Source organism: Anopheles coustani, chromosome 2 (assembly GCF_943734705.1).
Source record: "Anopheles coustani chromosome 2, idAnoCousDA_361_x.2, whole genome shotgun sequence".
Classification (NCBI taxonomy): domain Eukaryota; kingdom Metazoa; phylum Arthropoda; class Insecta; order Diptera; family Culicidae; genus Anopheles; species Anopheles coustani.
Genome location: NC_071289.1, coordinates 67929806 through 67947523, shown reverse-complemented (window position 1 = coordinate 67947523; position 17718 = coordinate 67929806). Strand labels below are relative to the sequence as shown.

General features: G+C 44.4%; 1 protein-coding gene across 1 annotated transcript; it reads left to right on the top strand.

Annotated features, from left to right (window-relative positions):
* Positions 1 to 5678: 5678 nt before the first annotated feature.
* Positions 5679 to 17379, top strand: LOC131267181 (G protein alpha i subunit). The gene is made up of 5 exons (XM_058269976.1): positions 5679 to 6540; positions 14657 to 15128; positions 15359 to 15453; positions 15532 to 15720; positions 15803 to 17379. Exons 1-5 carry the CDS (start codon positions 6426 to 6428, stop codon positions 15991 to 15993), a joined length of 1062 nt encoding a protein of 353 aa, XP_058125959.1. The 5' UTR covers positions 5679 to 6425; the 3' UTR covers positions 15994 to 17379.
* The last annotated feature ends 339 nt before the right edge of the window (positions 17380 to 17718 follow it).

Sequence of the window (17718 nt, the reverse complement as noted above, 5' to 3'; positions counted from 1 at the left end):
ATTGTTTTCCCTCATTTTGGTTTCATTTTATTGAACCCGGTCCAATAAAATATATGTGCGACGTGCGTCTGCTCTATATCACCGGCAACGATCGATTATCGGTGGACGGGCCATCGACGGGCCAAAACCTCGAACCCGCCACGATCATTTTCTTCCCAATCTCCTCATTCTTCTGGTTTCTCCAAGCAGTCGGTATCGGTCCCGGCCGAAGCAGCAGTAGCGGCACAAGCCAAGTCCTTGGGGAGAAAACACACCAGGTTTGACCCCCACCGGGGAGACGCCTCGCTGGGGCATTGCGGGAAATTTATGCTGATGTGTCAGATGCGTGTCGATGCTTCCTGCCGAGCTGCCGTTTCGCGGACGAATGGCGTGGAGTAGTGCTGCCGTTTACTTTCTGGGCGTTCGAACCTTTTTGATAACCTGAGTACACCCCGCCTTACGTTGACGTCAGACAACCGGGAGGAGAAATAGGACATTACATTGGGAAGTAACTTTATGTTTCATATTGAACAACTAGTTTTAACCAATGAGGCTAATTTTCAATTCCATGGCGAACAATTAGCGATCGTGATGGAAGAATAAGATAGATTCCTTACGCACCTAATCGAACACTAGCGTGGGTGGTCGCCCATCGTCATCTTGAACATCGTGTAGCATCCGACAAGTTTGAAGCACACGTTACAACACCAACTTTTCTTTTCCAGCCCCGACGACGATCGGATGATCCCAGCTCGAAAAACCTTGACGCGACGCGGTTAGGGAAATCGATCGGTCGTTTGGCGGCTGTCAAACGATGATCTCTTCTGGCGGCCAAAGATGAAAGGACGTCGCAGCCGTCAGCCATGATCCCGCATGTGTGGCGAACACATTTAGCGACGGAACACAGTGAGCTCCGTCTGTTGAGCTAGTGGACTTTCGAAGGGCAGAGGCACGTAAATGGAGACAACTAAAAGGTTGGCTGACTGGAAAGAAAGTGTTGCGTACAAAGGCATGTCACTGGTGTTTCCCCTTCCTTCCATCTTTGCTCGCCACAAACGCAACCTTCGTCTAAGTTGCGCCTGATGCTCCTGCCAAACCTAACACAATCCCGGACGCCCGATCCATTTCAATTCCGTTTCGATACCGACAGATCGATTTTGAATCGTCCCGCGACGGTTATTTATTTGTACGAAGAACGTTTTTCTACCCAGGCGCCACGTGATCGTTTGTTGATGGGCCGTTTTCTTTTTTCCGTTTTCTCGCTAGATTTTTTGTTAATCTCTAAAACAAACTTCTACCAGTAGGGGTAGATCTTTTTGTTTCGGGCGCAACGTAGAATTGATTATCGATTGTTGTTTTCCTCTTTCCAAACTAATCCATTATTTCGGCGTTCTTTTATTATGCCTCATGAACACACGTATATTTTTTAATTTTTCCACCCAACCCCGAGCCAACATCAATCGACCGTTGTCGAGATATCTAGATATCATTAGAAATCATGTATAGTCATAAAATAACCCACTAAAACATAGTTTTAGAAATATATCTTTGAAGAAAACTCGAATAACAACACATAGTAAGAGAATAATAAGGACAACAGAAAGAATGGCTTCAGATTTTTGCAGATAGTGTAAGCAGATGGCTCAATCTACTTAATTACATTGATAGTATGAGCCCGTCTCGTATCAATATATTGACATATAGACACTGTCTGCTTGAGGAAGCGTGATACTGCTTCCTGCTGCTATTCGATTTGAATCAGTGCTTTCAGTAGCCAACGCTGAACTCAACCCATATTTTTTCAATGACTCGTCACTAATTACCATTTTTTATCCGCTACTTGACAGCTTCGGAACAGCCTTTCCAAAGAAACCACGATGGACCAGCTTGAGCTGACCACCCTGATCCAAGTGGGCAGGACCCTCAACAAATCCGCACTCGACACGAACCCGATCCGGCGTCAGCAAGTGCAAAGGGAAAGTGCATCCCGCGGAGCGCCGGTTGGCAAGTGCACCACGACGTCGTCCAGATGGGCGACACACAAACGGCGATCGATTACAAGGCAAAGAGGGTGAAAGAGAGTAAAATAGGTGCCCTAGAGGACACAACGATCGACCACGACGTCGACGACGACGACGACGAGGACGACGACGGGCTTGAAGTCGCGGCTGAGGATGACAACAAACCTGATGCTGCATATGACAAATTGATGGCACCATGTTGCCGGGTGTTGTCGGCGGTAAACTGTCGTGTTGCTTGTTTTTTATTGTTGGGCCACCAACCAAGAGTGTCATCTTTCGATGGATGAGTTTATTGCCTACAGAACCAGGTTGCACACATATGGCCATTTCGCATGTTCAGATGGTTCAGACAGAAAGTTTAATTCTCTTCATTGAACACGTTACCTTTACTCAACGTTATTAAGACCAATTTTTTATCATAATAATTGCATTTTTAAATAAAAATCTTTTTTTAGAATGTTAGCTTAATAAAATAAAGTGTTCTCAAACTTGAAGTTCATCTATTTTTTAAGTTGACGCTCATACAGTCACGTTTAAACACACTTTTATTACACTCCGCGTTATTTCCATCGCAGATAATTCTACAACTTACTTACTTGAACAAGAGGCCAAGACCAAGAACCGTGCGAGGTGCGGTTCTTTTTTTGTGAAATTCGAACACGGTCAATAAAATCGATTTTTGGAAGGAAAAAAACAAGCCATATCCAGCAGGATTACCAAATTCTAGAACCAAAGAACTACCCGAACCCCGAGGCAAAGTGCATCGAGGAAAAGAAGGAAAGGCAGGAGGCATGGTCTCTGGTTGCATCTCTGGACGACGGGGAACGGTTCTTGGCTCTTGTCGGTCATAAAACATGATCAAGCGGCTAGAGCGTTAGAGGATTTTCCTAGCTCATGCCGCCGTGTACAGGAAAAACACCGTGTAGAACCTAAACGGATCGGGTTGAGAGGGGGAAAATGGCCGGAGGAACATGTGTTTTGCTTCATGTTTGGACATTACCCGCTCTTTGCGCGGGCCTTACACCGTTCCCGACGAATTCGTGTTGCTTCCAGGAGCATTGTTTATACGCAATTCCATCGAAGGGCGCGCAAGATCCGTGGATACCCGGCGTTGTCGTTGGTAACGGGGTACTCGATGCCCATCGGCGGAATCATTGCTGTTCCCGGTGAGCCCATAGCTCCTGAGGAAGCCAGGAACTGTGAAGTGTCTCAAGTGCAGAAACTTTCGTGTCCCAGAAGCACACGTTTGTCAACGCTGTTCCCGGGCAGGACATTCAGGATTTCAAGTGATGCTTCACACGCGTCGCCGTACTGATAAGGAAAGAATTGCACCCCGTTCGCTATGGGAGTGTGTTCTTGGGCGTACCATCTCCAGCACAAAGTCATGCAGCCCGCTGGCAAAGGGCTCGATGGATGGCGGCCGTGGTTATGAATTATTGGATCACACCATGTGCAGTTGAATGTAAATATTTACATTAGGAGAAAACCTAACCTCTGGTACGCCGTGCGTCGGGACGCAGTCGAATTCCCGAGATGCACCAAGACAGTTTTACAGCCAGCCAGACTGCAACACTTTTGACGGTTTTGTGGCTTCCGCCAGAAGATCGGTCGGTCGCGCGGGAAACTGTAGAAACTGGCTACGCCAGCCCAGAGTTCGTTTTGGGGGCCAAGATCGTCGATTCTCCGGCGCAGACAGACACGCTGACAGCAGACGTTAGGGCATTTGATTCGACAGACAAGAATCGAGGTTGTAGGGCTCGTCGTCTCGATCGTATCTTACCTTAAAGCAGTCTTCAGTATCTTTGAGGTGAGGATTGATTTATAAGAAACATAACTCTGTCTTTCGAACCAGAAGCTGAGCGTGAGAGCCGTAATTAGTTCCCTATGTTCGAATATAATCTATCGAGATCGAAATAATCGATCAAATGAATGGTCATTTGGATAACTTTTAACAAGGCTATAACCATGATCGTGTAGGAATGGTTATAAGTCCCAACGATAGATTAATGTATGTTAGGACTAAAAAAATTCTTTCATATCCTCACATTTTAAGGATCTCCTTTTTATCTCTCTGCTCCTGGTTTGCTTCCTTCGATAACTAAAAACCTACCTAAGAACCGGAATCGACAGGAACATGCATCAAACGGTTGACCATTCCACTTGCTTCAGTACCGTTTGAGGAGCGCACGATTTTTGATTATTTGCTTTTCTCCTCCAGCATGCTGGTTCCCAATCGCGAAGAAGATTTCGGAGTGTTTATTTTTCTTGATTTCGATACAATCCTTCGCCACGAAGCGGACTGCGAGTACAGGGCACCGTGACGTGCACTCGCCCTTTGCATCGTCCCCAGAGCAGAGGGAATTGTTTTTTCGGTGCAGTTTTTTTGTTTAACGTCATTACCACCGAGATGTTTTTGAAACAATAAATATACTACCCTTTCTCGTGCGTCCCCTTTCTGTTGCTTGCACTCCGGTAATCATGCACGCAATGCACATGCACAAGAGCCGCATCAGCACATCATGGAAACATACGCGTCGAAGAATGGAAAGGAACGATAAAACAGTTCGTTACTTTTCGGCCACGATCGACCGAAAGGCGATTGTGTTGTGGGATCTTTTTATTACTTCTCCCTTCTAACTCCGGTCGGAGTATGGAACAACCCGTCCGCCTGTAAAAAATCTACCTCGCTTGCTGGATAATAAATAAATGTGTTTTCATTTCCGGAAACGATTCAACCTCGAGCAGACCTCCACGACAGCATGTGCCTGAGGTTGAGAGTTTGTCCTAACACTGCACCTTTATTGTATGGGGTAGTAAGTTTAGTGAATGAAAGAGATTTCTGCTTAAATGCGAAATGGAAAATAATATATTTCCATGTTTGACAATCCACCATGACTGTAAACGTACTATTTGGAACCTTTTTTTCATATAAAGAATTAAACAACTGCATAGGCTTATTTTCTTTTCATTCACTGCTTAATTTTGTATTATTACCAATAATTGTACTGATTTTACTTCGGAAAAAATGTTACGATTCAAACGTAACGACATATTCAAAATCAATATTTATCAACAGCCACAGTATTTTTCACGGTCACTGAATCGGTAATGAACCGGTATTTACACCGCGAATGTCACTTTGTGACACACGACCGAGACGAGAAAAAACAATAAAAGATGGTTTAAATGTAGTAGAATACTATCCACAAAGTTGCGCGTCTTGAATAGTCCATTCATTTGAGGGGTCATTTGTCACAATCGGTTAAGGAATTTAAAAGTTATTTGCAAATTAGCATTTGTCGCCTGAATTGCAAATCAAGCTGCTATCTCTTTCCCACACAAGCTATCAAAGAGCTGCTCGAAAGCAGGTCGGAATTTTCGAGCAGTTCAATTGCGACCTGTAACTTGAGTACACTAAGATAAAACCAATTGTCTTTAGATCGACTCGTTACTTGTCTAATTTGACTCACCTCGTGTCTTGAGCGAGTCACATAAAATTCAAATACAATACGGATCAAGTCAGAATCGAATGGAATCGAGTTCCGAACGAACAAAGCTGATCTGTCAAATGGGACTCAATCCTTTGGAATCCGTCAAGGGATGGAATCTTCATGTCTTCCAAATCCCGATTCTGCCAACACTAAACACTAAAGCAGTTCAATTCCGACTCGCGCGTCACGAACAGCGTCGTCGTCGTGTTCCAGACATTTTTTAGGATCTGTTCATTTGCGCTGCTGTCAGCGGACTTGTGGAATGTATTTTTGATGTGAATTATCAGTTTCGTTACGTGCCGCGTGTGATCGACGTAGCGCTAGCAGCGCATTCCGGTTCAAGGTAGCAGCGTGCAGTTTTTGCTTCATTCGAGAAAAGCAGCAGAAAAACAACACCACGATCCACTGCGACGCGGCGTCCCCTGGAAAACTCGGACGCGAAGAACGCCCTTCATTTTTACCAGCACCGTGCAACAAGTGGCCGTCGAAGAGCTAGTTTTCCGTCCGGGAGCTGCGGTTTTCCACCAGTTGTGTTATTCGTTTTTGGTGACGAAACTAGCGTCGAGCGAAAGAAAGTGTGCAGTGGGAAACGGAAAGAAGCGTAGCATCAGCATCATCCAAACGGTCGTGCGGCAGACGCAGCGGTGGTAGTGGGGGGAGAAAGAAAAAGTGCTGAATTTTGGTAGCCGTTTTCCATCGGAAGAAAAAAGAAAAAGTGAAATCATTGCAATAGTGGTGCGGGTGGTGCGAGTGTGTTTTTCAGTTTTCCATTTGTCCCACCGTGCGCGGGGTAATGTGTGGCAGCGCGCTGGTGTAGAAGATCCGCTGGGAAAGTGGATTCCTCCGACAAGCAGAGCAGAGCAGTGAAGAAGTGAAGTGAAAAGGCGAAAAGCGCGACCGAATAGCACGGGGCAGCCATTCAAATCAAGTCAAAATGGGCTGTGCCGTCAGCAGAGATAAGGAAGCCATCGAGCGGTCGAAGAATATTGACCGTGCGTTGCGTGCCGACGGTGAACGGGCGGCTAGTGAGGTGAAGCTGCTGCTGCTAGGTAAATGTTTAACGCAATATTCCACCAGCAAATCCCGAGCATCTTTGTCGGCTTTCAGTTTTCCAGGAAAAATGAAGCGTTTGATCATCCAAATCCGTTGTGTACCCGGTAACCGGTTCGATGACCTTGACCAGATCAAACACAAACGTTCGAATCGGTTATAACCGTTGGTTTTATGGGTGTAGCGAGGTGAAAGAAGGGAGGAGTTCGAAAAAGATATTCGAACATGACGACAAGCACGTCAAGATGTTTAAATGGCAGGTTGCAGGATGATGACGTTTTAATTGAACTGTTAGCTGATAATGAAAATTAAAAAACATGATTCTATTGAAAACTATCGGAAAGGAGTGAGCTCACAATTTTGCCAACATTGAACAAGATCAAAAGAAACCCTATAGACGCTGCCCATTTTTGTTGGATATATCCCAAACCCTGGAGCTTCTCTTGCGTATGACGCAGGCAGACAATGTAAACAATTAAAAGCAACGAACAAGAGAAAACCCGTTCAGGCATAAATCTCAAGCAAACCAATTGGCTGCCCACTTTTTCCCCAACATCAATAGCAGACATTTCGACAAACATTACGTCCAACAAAAATGGCTGTAGTTACCCATTTGTTTTTCGTTTGCCTGCCGGTGGGCCCTCCCGCACGACCGGTGTGTTTACATAAACTACTGGACGGAAATAGCAGCAGTTAGTCTCGATCGTAAAAAGAAAATACTCTCATTACGCGCGGGGAGAAGCGCTCCAATTTCCCGACCGTCCCGTCAGCTTCTTCGATTAAACGCAGCAGGCCCCCACTGGGGTTTTGACGATTCCAGTAAATCCCATCGCAAGAAATGCTCGCTTCACTCAATCCGATCTTATTTCGTCCTCCCAACCACCGGGGGCACAATCGATCCGATTGTACGCAAATCGCACGGAGGAACGTTGCCAGTGAAGCATCATGTGGAGCATGTCGCCGTGGTCACAGCAGCATAAGAACGACGTGTTGCACCCATTTGGTTGCCCTTCAGATCGGCCACTTTTCATTCCCGAGCGAAGTGAAGATGATTAATACTACCGATAAATACCACTGCCAGCAAATTCTCCCGAGCAGCCGTATGAGTAATGGAGCCGTTGGTCAAACACGCAAAGTTTCCTCCGTAGATGATCGTGGTAGTGTGGTGCCATATGGGAAGGAGGAAAAAAGACACACCAGGGGGATGATGCAGGAAGATGATAATTGCAAACAAGAGCAAAGGGAGGAAGTGTAGCAGTAACAGAAAAAACGGAACCGGATAGTATTCGCGTGGGCCACCAATCACCCAAATGAATTGCGCCCATTATTTGACCCATACGCATGTAGCGTGTGCATGGTCCATAATTCCGGGGAAGAAAGAAAACTTACTTCATCTTCATCGTCTTCTCGCGCCCATCGGACACGGAACGCATGTAAAGAAGCAGCTTCTGAACATTAAAAAAAAAACAACATCACGCCAGGTCAAGGCAGGGTGGGCGCAAAAACCTGAAACTTCCGAAACGGCTTCCCTTTTTCGTGCCCCGCCAGGGAGACGAGAAGCAGGGTTGTTTCGAAATCTTGTTTTTTCGCGTTTGTCTGGTGGCGGTCCGGTCGGCCGGAGAAGAAAGGAAGTTAGGAAAAAAGCCACCCGGTGTGAACGCACATTAGAGCAACAACGGAAAACATACTGACCGACTATATGATGAAATCTCCCCGAGGGGGCGAATCGGGGCGAGTTCGAGATCGATCAAGAGCGACGACTTGTGTGTGTGCCGCAAAGCTGATCGTTGCGATCCGATCTTCGCTAACGTTTGATTTCTTTTTGAACATCGGTAAGAAAGTTGCAAAAAACAGAAACATCTGAATTGTCAGATTTATGTAGGCGAAAGGAAAACTGCTATACACTCGCCGGCAAAAGTGAACGGGATCGCCACAAGAAAACTAATACTTTTTCCGAGAGTAGCAGAAATCCCAGAATGTGATCGTCGATCGTGCGTGGGAAAAGGTGGGAAAAATGGGGGAGTATAACAACATGCAATCTATTTTCGTATTCGCTCAATTCGATCGGCGATGGATTTGTTGTTGATCAAATAACTTCTCAATCAGCAAGTGCAGACTTTTGCTTACTTCTCAGTTGCAATACTCAATGGCGAAAACAGCGAATCAGCTGGAAAGATGGTGCCAAAATATTATCCCACTACGTCCGAGGAAGTAGCTTGCTTGCCAGAGAAGAACGATGGGTTGGGATCTCTGAATGTTCTGGAAAATTCCCGTCGTCTGCCCTAAGTGGGAACCGAGAAAGGCAACAGCTATCGGTTGCCACATAAGGATCGAACGAAGAGTCTTCGCTGAGAACTAGTTGGACAACTCTTGCTATTTCCTTTTGCTTTTATATGGAATAACCTTTAGATGCCTACATTGCAAAAACCACTTGTTTTGTTGTACTATTTAATTTAAATAATCCAGATCACTGCAAAGGAAAGCTCGCACCGAACCGGTTAAATTTTAACCGGACTCTTTAGATGTCTACATTGGCGCTAATAAAACCGCACCCATTCATTCATGGGTTTACTGCAGATGCAGATGCCCCGGCAAAGCAAGAAGAGTCGAGAAGTGTTTATTCGATTAAAAACTTGGCTCATTTACTCCCCGTTGCTGCGAGTAGTCCCCTGACTGGCCAATGATGGTGAAAAATGGCGTGTTCCATTCGTCGATAGAAGCTAACGGTGTAATCAAACGCACGTCTGCTTGCAGTTCTGCAATAGTTCTGTCGTTCGGGGGAAAAAAAGGAAAACACCACTCAATGCATCGTGTCGAGGCTCAAGAGTGCGGGCGGATGTCAGTGGCGCCTCCAAGGTCCGTCTGTTTGCTGGCACGGAAGATGAATCAGCTTCTGCGAAGTGGGGAGATACAGAAGATCATACACCATACAGTTCTCCATATTGGCGCAGTAACGTGTACGCGGATGGGTGTGGATTTCCCCTCCCCCCTCTTGGCGTTCACCAATTGTTGAGCAAATAAAGAGGAAAACTACATTTCATTCATGAAACCGTAGCCGGTCCGGCAAAGGGTCGTAACGGGTGCCACCAATTAGCATGACTAATTCGCATGTCTTTGGGAAGCGTGTCTTACACCGGGGGAAGTTTTCAGTGCCTCCGGACACAAAGCAATGTGTGTTATCTTTTCCCAGATGAAAAGATGCCACATGTCAGAGGAATAGAGGACAGGTTTCTCTTTAATTTAGCGACTCGGAATGTGTCATTGATTTTTATTACTTAAGCCATCACCCTCCGTAAGAATGAAGGCCGATGTCAGATTGAATTTCAAGGGTTTTTAAAAAATACGTAGAACTAGTTTTCAGTTGTTGACCTTGCGTAGTTTCCCCGCCACAAAATAACGTGACCAGTTCGCCGCTTTTCTTGGCGTCATCAAGTTAACCATTTTCCCTCCCCGCCGGTGATTGCCAACTTCTATCGCACGTCAAACCGTCGATCAATCAGCTCGAGCTCAATAATCGTTAAACAAAAATCAACGCTAGAAAAACACCCGACCGACGACCATTCCAGCAAAGGCCTCAACTAACCGTTCTATATGTTGACAAACTCGGGCACGTTTTTCCGTTTCTCCACGGGAAAAAAAGGGGTTGTAAGGGTGGGGGACGGTTTGTACTCAATTAACCTACAATACGACCGAACAGACTTTTAATTGAGCATATGCACGGACACACGCATTCACACACATAGAAATCTACACCTTAGGGGACCTCTCGGACAGTGTGACCCCCCGAGGGCACACACGGTTCTAATTTAGACAAATTGAATCACCAACACCTCGCTTTCCAACGTGTCGATCGGCGGATGACAACGATCGCCAATGGACAATCGATTTTTGTTGTCGAGAACATTTGGAAAATAAGCGAAAACTTGTAGTTGCTCACTGGCGTATAAAGCTTCATAGGTTTTTTCTTCAGACGAGGATGCGTTACGTAAAGAATCCCCTTTGCTTTTCGTCGCTTAGTCGAACAACTTTGCCGTGTAGACATGACGTGAACGCACACAATCTCTGTCATATAACGGCGCTGTGGTGCAGCGTTTTGATGTGTTTTTTTTCCCTGTATTTTCGTCATATTCTCGTACCGATGTCACATTAAATGACATCATCATCGTCGACGCGATAATCGTATCACACCAGTTGCCTCGAGGAGGGTTGAGTCGCCGTTTGCCTCCACTACTTTACGGTTTCCCGCACCCCACCGCCCGGGGTACCGGTTGCATTCTTTGCCCCTGTACACCACCAAGATTGTGCCATTAAATGCGACCTCGCGACGCTTCTTGATACCACCGGCAACCCCTTGGAGATGCTAGAAATGGGGAAAAAACGCACCCAGAGCGGCGGGGTTGGTAATTGGAGCATTTGTTGTTAAATGTATTGCGGTCAGGAATTAAATATTTCATTTTGCACAGTCATAACAAAAAATTAAATTGAATGTTGCGGTTGTGGAACGAAATTGTTTTACTCTCGATTCTCATTAGAAAACTCGGTTCTCATTTCGCAGAATGGAGTTACAAAATAGACAACAAAAATTATCGGTTAAGAAATTTAAATACCGTTCTGTCCTTCTGAAAACCCCTGAAACGGGGCCCGTCCGTAGCAATGAGTCACACGAAGCAGCAACATTGAATGTTGTACAAACAAGGCTGCGTTTGCGAACTTATCTTCGAGGTTTTTTTCCATTATGACCCTTTGTTGATCCGATAACGATAACAAATATCTATGTTTCCTCAAGTGTTCCTTAGAGTCCAGCGTGGTGTTCTACAAGGTATGAAGAGAAAAGTGACGTCGTTGGCTCAATTTAATCGTGACTTCCATAAAATCTCTCGTTGCATTCACAGACATAAAAGTTTACTTTTGTATATCTTTGCTAAAATACACCCGTTGCCAATAAATGTTTGCTCGAAAGCAGATGGTGTTGTCTTTAAGGCACCTAGCTTTAAAATAGCTTATCAGTTTTTTGTCTCACGAAAATAATTGTTGTTTTCCTAGATACTACTCCTTAGCAATAATTAACATTAATTCATTTATGCTTTAACACTAACTTGTGCCTATTATCATGGTTTTTTACTGATTTGTTTGTTTACCACCGCTGCTGTATATTTTTCAAATATTGGTCAGTACCAAACTTTAAATTATTAATAAATTTTACCTCATTTCTTTTTTGTGGGCAATTTAAAAACATAATTTTTTAATAAAATACTCTTCATATTTGGAATCATTCTAAATTGCCAATGTTTTAGATCAGCAATTGCCAATTGTAATCAGCAGACAAAACCAGAACAACACCAGATGCTTTGCAATTTGTCGAGTACCTTAAAAACAAGCTTTCGATTAATAATCCAACCAGTTTTATGTGCTTTCAGTTAAACATTTGTTTCTTTATCTTATTTATCTTGTATCCTAAGTTGTTTGAGAACCTAAAATTATTCACTCTCTTACTTAACGTCCCTCACCAGAACACGCCCGCCAAACAGTTGGATCTCTGTATTCTTGCAAAAATCGAACACTCCCAAAAACCCTACTATTGATCGAGCATATAGTTTAACCGTCCGTCCCTCAGGTTACCCAATGGGGGCAATTTCGTTTGTGGATCCGCATAGTAACAAACATTTGCAACCGAAACGGAATGGCGTGACGAGACGAAATTGAAACACCAGCTCGTCCATTTCATCCAGCAAAAGATCATTACTTAATGTCGAATGAATTACTTTCGTTTTTCCCTCGGCGGCGGCCCTATACATATAATTTCCCAAATGGTTCCCGACTCATACACGCCGTTATGTGTGCACCACGACCATGTTGACCATCGAAATATGTATGGCGGCGTTGTGCAAACCGAATTGCACCATTGCTCCATTTTTTGCCACTTGTTTGCCTAAAAGCAAGCAAAGCGTTTTTATTCTGCACGTGCATGAGCGCAAACGTTTCCATCTGGTTATTTTTGAAAAAGGAAATCTTGCATATTGGTTTTTGTTTTAGAGCAAAAACATTTCGTTCGTTGATCTTCCTGTGATGAAACATGTGTAGACATCCTCCGAAAGATCTATTTTTTCATACGGCTCTGCTTTCATTCCCTACTTCCGATAATCCGGAACCATTGATGTATGGTTTGCCTACACGAGGAAAAGGGCGATTATTCTCTCAATCTCGGAACATAACGAAGGCACCAGCTCTTGTAGTGTGATGTCGTGAAGCAGTGATCGATCGCTCAACCGAAAGATGGAAGGCGTCATTTTCACCTACATACACTTCCTTTTTTACCCACGGATATTTGAAACGAAGCTGCCTCCATTGTGGCAGTTTAGATCGACAACTGATGAAAGACGTCAACACATGTTGAAATAGATAAGGGAAAAACGGTCGATTTTCCGTATCGCATCCGATGAACTCGCAGGTCAGAGTGAAACAAATAAACAGAAAAACCAACCAACGTCGAAAATGTGTGAACTGCCGATGGAAACCACCGATAACCGATATTGACCCATCGTCGACAGTCGTTCGGGGCTGCTGTTTGACGTTGATTTTGATTATCTTACACGCTAGTGCTGATACCAGGTATCGATGGCCGGTTCGGGGAAAATTTGGGGCGTTGCTTATCTCCGTGAAATAATTCAACGAATGTTGTTAGTATTCGTCTACTGAAAGAAAGTGGACTGTCTGGGCTCTTACTTTGTTACTTAGCAAAAAGGTTTCGTTCCACAAGAGTGATTACAAAACTGACACATTTAATAGACCGATTAGGTTGCATACTTTCATCTACACACGCAACCCCAATGTCCCATGTTGATATATTCGTACAAATGTTGCGAAATTAATCACCCCCTAAACTGACAACGAATAAGTACTAACCATTGGGGTAAAACCAACACTTAATCACCCACTCTCACCCGAAGGAAAAGAAAAAGTGTTTGCCATCGATGCGGTACGTTTTCCGTTATCTTACGAGACCAGTCATTCTCCGCACTTTAAGCTGCTAGAACCGATTGAAACACCTCCCCGGGAAATGGGAGAGGACGGTAGTAAGGATGGCCATAATGACCTTTGCCCACAATGGCACATTAGTAGCTGCTTTATGCCACTGAATTAGACAGCGGAAGGCACGTTGGCTAAAGCCAAAAAAGTGGTTTATACGTTTTTGCAATCGATCACTTTAGGAGATTCTTTCTTTTGCTTACTGTGGTTCCAATTTCTTAGTTCACACATCACGTACATTTCGTTTGCGATGGACAAACATTTCACTTACCACAAAAAAAAAAAACATTTGGAAAGTTTTTGAAAATATGTGTTCGATCAAATTGCTTAATTTGCGAAGTTAATCTTTTCAAGAAGGTACCTCTAGGGAATGTTTCGAACTTAGTTTTTTTTTCTAAGTCGACGTTGTATAAATTTCCTAACATTGAGAATGTTAGGACTGAAATAAGTATAATGTGCCTTTTTAGGATCTTTTGCATCATGTGGTTGAATATCTCTTCTATGATGTTGGATTATCTCATCACGCTACTGAAACTTTAGGGGTTCGATCCGTTTTTACTAAGCTTAGGTCTTATATTGATCTTGTAACTCTATTGACCAGAAAAGGTCTCCGGATTTATGGCGCATGCCGGCAGAGAGTCCTTGGACTTCACTTGCACCCGCTGTCAATTACTCGCCGTGGCGGTTCAAGATGGAACAGCCTAGAAGAAGAATGTAGCTCAATCCGATCTTACATTCTTTCCCTGCACTCATTCTCTCATCTTGCCAACCGAACAGCAAGAATCACATGATTCATCAGTTTCTCGGCTGGTTGAGAAGAAAGAAAAAAAGCACGACTCCGCGCCAATCTTACGCGATTGACCAGCGCGTCGCCGCCTCTTGACATAAAGGGAGATCAAATTTATTCATCTTTACGCGCCGCAGAGGCCAGAGAGAACGCTTCAATTAGTCGCCGACAAGACCGACAAGAGTGGTGGAGCAACGAGAACTTTGTTGTGAAATGAAAGCCATTGCTGCTATCAGTAATTAATCTGCCTTTTATACGAATTAACATTTCTCGCCTTTTTTTCTCTCTCCCTTTGTTTCTAGGTGCCGGTGAATCGGGAAAATCGACGATCGTCAAACAGATGAAAATCATCCACGAAACTGGCTACTCGCAGGAAGAGTGCGAACAGTACCGGCCGGTCGTGTACAGCAACACCATACAGAGCCTGATGGCGATCATCCGCGCGATGGGCCAGCTGCGGATCGACTTTGCCGACCCGAGCAAGACCGACATCGCACGCCAGTTCTTCACGTACGCGTCCGCCACCGAGGAGGGCGAGCTGACGCCCGAGCTCGTCTCGCTGATGAAAAAGCTCTGGACGGACCCGGGCGTCCAGCTGTGCTTCTCCCGGTCGCGCGAGTACCAGCTGAACGATTCGGCCGCCTACTACCTGAACTCGCTCGACCGCATCTCCCAGCCGCACTACATCCCGACGCAGCAGGACGTGCTGAGGACGCGCGTCAAGACTACCGGCATCGTCGAGACGCACTTTAGCTTTAAGGCCATACATTTCAAGTACGTGCACATTTAGATCCTTTCAGACGGGGAATTTAACTAGCAAAACAGGGGAGAGGTTAATGACAAATTCGATGCGATAATGACCTTTGGCACTAACACGATCAGTAAAACCGAAAATAATATTGATTAAACTTCAAACAAAACATTACGACAATTTAAAGACTCGACTTTAAGAGAATGTAACGTTGCTTATCTACATGTTCCTTCTCTTTATGTTGCTCTGACAGAATGTTTGATGTTGGAGGTCAGCGATCGGAGCGTAAGAAGTGGATCCACTGCTTCGAAGGTGTGACGGCTATCATCTTTTGTGTCGCACTGTCTGGTAGGTTGAGAAGCATTACCAAACTCCATACAAAATACCTCTATGGATTGTGCATTTATATTCCTTTTCCTCCCTCAGGATACGATCTGGTGTTGGCCGAGGATGAGGAGATGAACCGCATGATCGAATCGATGAAGCTGTTCGACTCGATATGCAACTCGAAGTGGTTCGTGGAAACGTCCATCATTCTGTTCTTGAACAAGAAGGACCTGTTCGAGGAGAAAATCGTCCGATCGCCGTTGACGATCTGTTTCACCGAGTACGCCGGTAGGGAATTGAAACGATTGTCCCCCCTTACAAAACGCTTACATTTTCTTCCTCCTTCCTTATTGTATGTCCGCACCATCAGGTTCCAATACGTACGAGGAGGCCTCCAGCTACATTCGGATGAAGTTCGAGAACCTAAACAGACGAAAAGATCAGAAAGAAATCTACACCCACCTCACGTGCGCCACCGACACCAGCAACATCCAGTTCGTGTTCGATGCCGTCTCGGATGTGATTATCAAGAACAACCTGAAGGACTGCGGGTTGTTTTAAGGTGTCAATGCTAGCTGCAGCAAGCTTCCATTTGCCAACGATATAAAACCGAGGTGAAAGTGAAGAGATGGGGGAAGAGCAAAACCCCACAAACGCAGCAACATATAGCGATGGCAGCTACAAATTGCGTGACCGTCGCCCCACGGGCGCACAAAGTGACAGGCAGACCCGGATGCCCTATCAGATTGGTGCCGGCCGTTATGCGTGTTATACCTACTTATACGTTAGTGCTATTAATTATGTTTAGTTCAACTACTATCGTGAACATTCTACGATCCTTCAGTACGCTCTACTTGCTCGGAGGTAATCCATATTGGTAGCTTTTACCCATTTTTCCACATTTGTGACACTACGAGGTGTCACAAAAAGGATTGAAAACTAGTTAGCCCCTACGGAAAGAAAAAAAAAACCCTTAAGCAGTAGCTGCCAATATCATTTTCCCTGGAAAGGCACGGAATGGGGTTTGCTAACGGAGGTGCTCCATTTTCTACAACGTACATGACCCAATGGAGTACATGACCCCATGGCACCAACACATGGTTGCAATGAAATGTGGGATGAATCACTTAAATTCTCTTCAACGCAACACTTTCCTAGACGTTTCGTTTTCTCCTCATCGTTGCTCTAGTTTAGTGTAGGTAAACAAACATAGATTAAGTAAAACAAAATATGCCCCGTGTATGTGCGTGTGAGGATCGGTAAAGCAAAGGTTTAGCAAAAAAAAAATAGTTAATAAGGAAATGAACGGAGAGTACGAGGGTGACAGAGGAAATGAAGTTTGATATCGCAAACGGAAGGAGGTTATAGGGATGGTTTTTATCCATGCGCAAAGAAGGGAGACTTGCTTTCTGGAGGGTAAGCAAAAAGTTTATTCTTCTCCGAAGCAACCAGAGGGTGAATGGACTTTAAACCAACATGTCCGTAAGCTTCAGTACGCGCAAGGCTTAAAAAAAAGAAAATTTAAGAGCTTTCCAGTAACGAGAACATTCTCTAGCCGTACATGGCAAAACAAAACCGGTAAAGAAAACCATAAAACGTACAACTCTAAACCAGAGTTAGGTTGAGCACGAACAATCTAACGACGATGTTGCTAGTTACAAATCTTTAAAAAATCCAACATAAACATCCCTCCCTTTCTTGTACACCATTAGGGTGCTTGAACATAAATTGTTGTTTGAGTCAAGGTAATACTTGAAAAGGGGAATGCGAGAGGTCATGTTATTGGTATACCACAAATCAATCATGATTCAATTCAATTACAGAATTGCAGGATAGGGAAAGCATTGAATGGAACATTCGGTAAGCAATTTTATTTCCTAACTAAATTTATAGATCACTTTTCCTTTGTATGTTTCGGGAGTAAATTTTAATTTTGCTATTTATTTACATTCATCAAAAATTTATTTTGCGTCATGGAGCAACGACTTTACTTTAATTTTATTTACAATCCTCATGACGAGAAAGGCACAGCGAGGCAAATATTGTTTCCGAGCAATTTGGGGTTCTATTTGCTTGTAGTACGGTGCATTTATGATATTTTCGCTTTAAGTCAAACACACATAAACACACCCACACCCACGAACACGTGGGTACACATTATTTACGTGCATGTATTATTGTATACTTGGCCATTCCATCTGCGCAATCTAAGTAGAACTACCCTCCACAGGAGGTATGTGTCCTGCATTTCCTCACTCTATCGTCTATTTGCCCAATGGGATGGTG